The sequence below is a fragment of the Erythranthe guttata genome, chromosome 14, assembly GCF_056151865.1.
Source record: "Erythranthe guttata isolate IM_541 chromosome 14, IM_541, whole genome shotgun sequence".
NCBI lineage: Eukaryota > Viridiplantae > Streptophyta > Magnoliopsida > Lamiales > Phrymaceae > Erythranthe > Erythranthe guttata.
Genome location: NC_142546.1, coordinates 17,203,325 through 17,210,362, shown reverse-complemented (window position 1 = coordinate 17,210,362; position 7,038 = coordinate 17,203,325). Strand labels below are relative to the sequence as shown.

Below are 7,038 nucleotides of genomic sequence, written 5' to 3'. Positions count from 1 at the left end.
GTTTGAAACAAAAAGATGTGTTCTATTTATTTTTCTTCTTTAACTGTGATTGATATTTCATTTGCGGGGGAAATAAAAAAGTGAACTCAGAAGCCAGAAGAGAGGGGATTTGGCCACTGATACGACTTAGATTTTTTTTTTTTGGCCTGATTAGCATATGCTCTTGCGAATATAGACATTGTCCAACACAGATTAAACAAATTAGAGATGGCAATTCGCATGCCTCCGACTTTTCGACTTCCAATTTCATATTATCAACATTATGAATTTATCATGGCGATGATGATCACGTCTTCTTCTTCTTCTTCTTCTCTCTCTACTCTCCACTTGTTATTATTCAAATATATCAAGTACACTTTTATTAATTTTTCGACATGTTCAACTCTCCTTTCTCTCTCTTATAATGTGTGCATGTATATATATACAAGAATTCAGTGATTGGAAATAGGAGAGGGGTTTCACTTAATTCTCTTTATTATTATTATTATTTTTTTTTTTGGTTTAAAATAAAGTAAATAATGATGTGTTTTAAGAATTCAGTGATTGGTTGTTTGATGCTAATAGTGTTTACGTGTTGGTTTAATGCGAAGAGCATCGATGCATTTGGGACATTCGGGTTCGATATACACCACAGATATTCCGACACTGTCAATCAATTCTTGAATCTGGATGGGTTACCGGAGAAGGGTACGGTTGACTACTACAATGCCATGGCCCACCGTGATCATCTCTTCAAAGGCCGTCGCCTTGCCGACTCCACCACCCCACCCCTCACTTTCTATAGTTCATCTGGCAACCAGACTTACAAACTCAGATCTCTTAACAAGTATGTTATTTCCTTTTTGTTCTAATTTGTGTCGTTTCGTAGTACTTACTTTATCTGGGATAATTATACGAACTCTGTGTGGGCGTGTGCCATCATAAAACCAACAAGTTGTTTTATTGGATTTTTTCTGTAAATGTTTTTATTTCATTTTTATTCTTTCCTCGAAACGAATGCGTGTTTGTATAGCTTTTCAAAAAAATCCGAAAACAATTTCTAAAGTTTATCTCAAATCCAGGCATGATTTGACTGCTACATAAAAAGATTTGACTGCAACAATATAAAAATGTCTTCACTAAAAAAAGTAGCATCACTTTAATTTTCAAATTATTCTTCTAAAATACTATTTTTTCAATACCTTTAAACATGATCTGACTGCTGCATCGTATCTTGTTTCACTCAAACTATAAGCAAAATTACTTTCATTCTCAAATTATTCCCTCAAAATATATTTTTCCCAAAATAAAATGAAAATAACCACCAAAATGATTCCAAACATTGGCTCGGAAATCAATTTTCAGTTTTACTGCCGAAATTAACTATCAGATAATGTTGCTCGATTTTTATCTCATGCCGTATTCTACTATGGCAGCTAATTAATCCCTTTTCCACTTACTTATTTTCGTTGTTAAGCATATTAAGCAGCTTTCACTTTAGAGAACTGAAAATACATTTAGTAATTCATAGCGCCCAATTTATGTGCAGCTTGTACTATTCAGTTGTTAGAGTAGGTACCCCTTCTGTGGAATATCTTGTGGCACTCGACACCGGCAGTGACCTATTCTGGTTACCATGTGACTGCACTTCCTGTACACGTAGCTTCAACATTTCTGAGGGAAGCGTAAGTCCCTTAAATTGTCGGTATATCGTTTTTTTTTTCAATTGAAAAGGTTACGATGACTTTATATCGTACGTGTTTGTGTTTTCAATTGTTATTATTTAATTTTGATGTAACAGACAACGAAGCTAAACATATACAGTCCTGGTAATTCGACAACTAGCAAGCCACTTCCATGCAACAGCCCTTTGTGTGGACCCACAAGAGGATGCTCTACCAGTCCTATTGCTTGTTCTTACCAAATAAAATACGGCAACACCACAAGTACCGGTTATTTGGTCGATGATGTTTTGTATTTGGGCACAGATGTCGTTTCAGCAGCCAGTGTCAATGTCCCGATTACATTCGGGTGGGTACCCTTTTTTTTTTTTTTTTTTTTTTTTTTTTTTTTAAATATTAGTTTGTTGTTAGTGTGATTTAAGCATTAATGCATATATCTTGTGTTTCAGATGTGGGAAAATTCTAACCGGAAGTTTCTTGAACCGTTATGGTATTAATGGTGTATTCGGACTTGGTATGGACAGTATATCTGTGCCTAGCATTTTAGCTAGCAAAAATGTTACAGCAAATTCTTTCTCCATGTGCTTTGGCGATGATGGATATGGAAGAATTGAATTTGGAGATAAAGGGAGTCCGGGTCAACAAACAACTCCCTTTACTCTTCAACAAACAGAGTAAGCACGAGTTGCTTCCTTGTTCTATTTTTATTTATATATTTTTTTTGGGAAAAATACATTTTTGTCCCTCAAGTTTGCACTGATTTCACATTTGGTCCCATGTTTACAAAAAATACATTTAGTCCGTCATGTTTCATAAGTTCAGCACTTTTAGTCCTTTCCGTCTAATTTTCGCTAGCAATAACGGAATCAAGCGTGTGCCTTTCACTGCCTTAACTGACGGACTAACGGTTAAATGATGGAAAGGACCAAAAGTGTTAAAATATTGAAATATGAGGGACCAAATGTGTTTTTCTTTAACATGGAGGACCAAATGTGAAATCGGTGCAAACTTGAGGGAGATAGCTGTAAAATTCCATCTTTTTTTCCATCCTCATTTGTCTTCCCATCTTTCTCGCAGCTCGACTTATGATGTAGTTGTGACAGAAATTGCTGTGAGTACAAATGTTACCAATCATGAGTTCATCGCATCTTTGGACTCTTCCCTCCCATATGCATACTTCAGCGATCCAGATTTCTCGTTTATTGTAAACAATGTAAGTTACATGGAAAAAGTACATTTGTTGTCCGTCAAGTTTACCTCAATTTCATATTTGGTCCCTCATATTAACAAAAAAAAACATATTTAGTCTCTCTTGTTTCAATAATTTAACATTTTTGTTAGTACTAATGGAATCAAGCATGTGCCCATCAGTTTCTTGACTGACTGACTAACGGTAAATTTTCGTTAGTACTAGTAGAATCAAGCATGTGTGTTTTGTAAACATAGGGGACCAAATCTGAAAACTGTGTAAACTTGAGGGACGGAAACTGTAATTTTCCCCAAGTTATATAGATATATATAATGTTAATTTGTTGTCCATGATATCTTATTTTTTTAGCCTGTGAAAGTATGTACTCTGATTCTACTTTCCTCTTTTGCAGTTCAATTCTCGCGTAACCGAGAAACGCTATGTATTTCCTTTCGCGTTTATTTTCGACTACTGCTATGAACTCAGGTCCGTTTAATTTATCAACGTAAATTTTCGAATCGTCATTTGTTGCCTAACGATTTGTGTATGTTTCCATGCAGTACAAATCAAGATGACCCTATAACCCCAAACATAACCTTCACAATGAAAGGTGGAAGCGAATTTACTATTAATGCACCAATTCTTTATTTTAAACGGCCGGTAAGAAATTTTTCAGCGGATAAATTTATGAGGATGTTCCATGTGTTCAAAAAAGGAAGTGCTGAGATTTCTATTCATATGCAGGATGGTGGTTTTGGGTATTGTTTGGCTATCGTACAAATCGAGGATTTTAACATCATCGGAAGTGAGTATCCAATAAGTTTGTTTGCTTAAATTGCAATTGCGAGTTATTGAGTATGAAGTGACGGTAACGAATAGTTACAATTTTTGCGTGTGTTGAATATTTTTTGCTTTCAACTCTAAATTTCTACAGAGCTTAAGTATTTAATATGGGAAAAATACAAATTTCATGCATAAAGTTTGCACCGATTTCATATTTGGTCCCCATGTTCACAAAAACACATTTGGTCCCTCATGTTTTCAACACTTTTAGTCATTTCCGTCAATTTTCCTTTTGTAATAACGGAATCAAGCATGTGCCCAGTACTGCCTTAACTGACGGATTAATGGTAAAATTGGCGGAAATGATCAAAAGTGTTAAATTGTTGAAACATGGGGGACCAAATATGAAATCAATGCAAACTTGAGGGATGAAAACTGTAATTTGCCATATTTAATACCAAATTCATCATGTATACATTCACTTTGTTCCCTTTCTTTCTTCACCCTTCTTCTTTCTAATTTATAAGCAAAATGATAAATCGGGATTATTATAATTCGTGGATCGACCGACCTTCAGGCTTATGTGATGATTTATCGGATATTAATGCTGTGTTTTTTTTTTCTTTTTTTCTTATAACAGATATTTTTATGACTGGGTACCGCCTAGTCTTCGACCGTGAGGAGATGGTTTTGGGTTGGAGAAAATCTAACTGTGAGTTCATTTTCAATTATCATTACTTAATGTCCTTTTTCATTTTTCATTTTTTTTTCCTTTTTCGCTATATATGATTGAAAATTTATTCATCTCAGGCTATGATGCCCTCTTGTCCAAAACTATACCCCCAAACACTACTCGTTCACCTCCACCACAAAAACTAGTACCGCCACCACCACCACAAAAACTAATTCCACCACCATCACCACCACCACCACCACCACCACGGGCAAGCGATGTTGGCCGATTGAGTTCGATGGCTAACGGACTTGTGATGGTGATGCTTGCCGTTTTCGCACACAACTTCATCCTTCTTTAATCATGAGATTCTTGGTGACCTACTACTTGCCTTATTTGAGTGATATGTTTGTTTGAACTTTGGGTACTATTGTACAACCTTTGGAACACTTCTCTTACATGGGATGATTTACAAAATTTATGTACATTGATATAGACACATGGTTCAACTTCAATAATTTCTTGGTAACTTTGTATGCATTATGGTGTGATTTAATGAGTTGGTCCTCGTAGCTTGTTTGTTACCTTCTCATTATTCTTTGCCTATATATACTACCCTTTTTTTCTTTTTCTTTTTTTTTTTTCTCATTTTTCATTACAATAAAACTTATCTCAAAATTAATTTTCAATATTGCTGGCACCGGATTTCCGAATATTGAAGATCAAGGAAATTCGGTTTTTGGAATTAAAAGGTTGGAAAATATTTATTTCTATGTTTATTTTTTGAAATTATTTAGAGTCCTATGTTTATATTACACTTATTAGGAATTTGATGTATTTTCATGTATCTTATTCTAGCTAGATATATTTGTTGGCAAATATTTATTTCTATATTTGTATTTTCCCTAATTATACGATTTCTTGGAGATCACACAAGGGTTTGGATGTTGAATTCGTACCTATATAAAGGCTCATGAGTTATTGAAGATCTCAGAATTTTTATTGAAGTAAAACTTCTTATCGTATTGAAGCTTTGCGAGGGCAATCTATAAAGCAATATTGTGCTCTCGTTGATGAGTGCCAATATATATAGAGTTGTTGAACAGATCTCGGGAGAGGTCATCCGCGTTTCTAAAGGGAGTTCAGACTTGAAAAAAAAAGTTATCAAACAAACATTCACACTTTCAAAGGGAGGGTAGAAAGAACATTCTACTATTTTGTCTTGTAAATATATCCACGCATCACCATTTATTTGTAACTAAGAAAAATTCACTTATATATACGAAAGAACCCCTAACTCCTTGAAACTCTAAGTCACCCCAATTTCATAATTTAAACCATAATTTAGCCCCAAATTTACTAGTTAATCAATTTTGACCCTAACCCAATTTAGACCCCAATTTTGACCGTCACAGTCTGTGACCGTCGATCAGCCGTCGTTGACCACCGGTCTCCGACTTTGAGTTTTTTTTTTTTTCGTGTGTTGACTTTATTTTTGGAATTTATTTTTTCTAAAACTTTTTTCTTGTTGGTCGCCGACGTTGAATTTTTTTCCCCTGAGATTTTGACTGCTGTAAAATAATATTATTGATAACACAATAATATTATTGCATTAACAAGAATTTTAATGTATTGGATTGCAATATTACTGCCTCATACAGTAATATTGTTGTTAATATAGTGATCTCAATGTATTGGCCTGCAGTATTACTGTCTCATACACTAATATTATTGTTAACACACTAATATTGTTGTCTTGGCCTACAGTATTACTGTCTCAGACAGTAATATTGTTGTTAACATACTAATATTACTGTGTTTATATTAATATTATTTTTTGGCATGCAATATTAGTTTATCAGACAAGTACTATTTCTATTAGCACGATAATGTCACACTATTTAAAAGATTTTTTTTAGAAAAAAAAGGTTAAAAATATTTAATATTACTGTGAACACATTAATATTATTGTGTAAGACAATATGTTACTGTGTTGGCTGGTCAAAGGCACGAAAATAAAATAATTCAAAAAATATCAAAAAAATAAATAATAAATAACTAAATAAAAGTCAACAGTGGTGGCGGGAAATGCTTTTTTTTTTTTTGAAAAAAAAAGGTTTTTTAAAAGAAAAAGTCATCACCAGTGGCTGAATTAAAGTAAAAAAAATTTGAATAAAAAAATATTTTATTTTAAAAAATTATAAAAATTAGGGTATATAGGCTGCGGCTGTATGCAATACTCATTCCACTTGTGCAAGACCAAATTAAAGAAAGATTCCAAAAGATTCTATTTTATTAAGATGAAATGACAAGTATGCCCATAAATTAAATTGGCTTTTTTTTCTCATGTAAGACCAAATACAAATAATGAGAAAAAAACAAAAATCGACACCAAGGTGTCGAAAAACTATGCTACAAATCGACACTTAAGCGTCGAATTTCATAGGTAAAAATCGACATTGACATGTCGAATTTATAGCACAAATTCAAATGTCGAATTTTATACCTCAAAATCGACATCTACATGTCGAATTTTATACCTCAAAATCGACATCTAAATGTTGATTTTTACCTGTAAAATTCGACCTGTACATGTCGAATTCGTTTGTGTGGGATTTTTTTTGAAAATCAATATTCTAGCTAAAAAACCCATAAATGCATACATTCTTGGGTTCTTCCATCGTAGAATCTTCTATTGTGATGTCTTCTGACTCCATACTTGTCATCTTAGT

At 33.6% G+C, this 7,038-nt stretch overlaps 1 protein-coding gene across 1 annotated transcript; it reads left to right on the top strand.

Annotated features, from left to right (window-relative positions):
* Positions 1-301: 301 nt before the first annotated feature.
* LOC105972736 (aspartyl protease family protein 1) lies at positions 302-4,934 on the top strand. The gene is made up of 10 exons (XM_088813755.1): positions 302-826; positions 1,529-1,664; positions 1,781-2,010; positions 2,111-2,335; positions 2,739-2,874; positions 3,263-3,336; positions 3,411-3,510; positions 3,595-3,655; positions 4,274-4,345; positions 4,444-4,934. The coding sequence occupies exons 1-10, from the start codon at positions 519-521 to the stop codon at positions 4,665-4,667; spliced, it is 1,566 nt and encodes a 521-aa protein (XP_088669881.1). The 5' UTR covers positions 302-518; the 3' UTR covers positions 4,668-4,934.
* Positions 4,935-7,038: the final 2,104 nt, after the last annotated feature.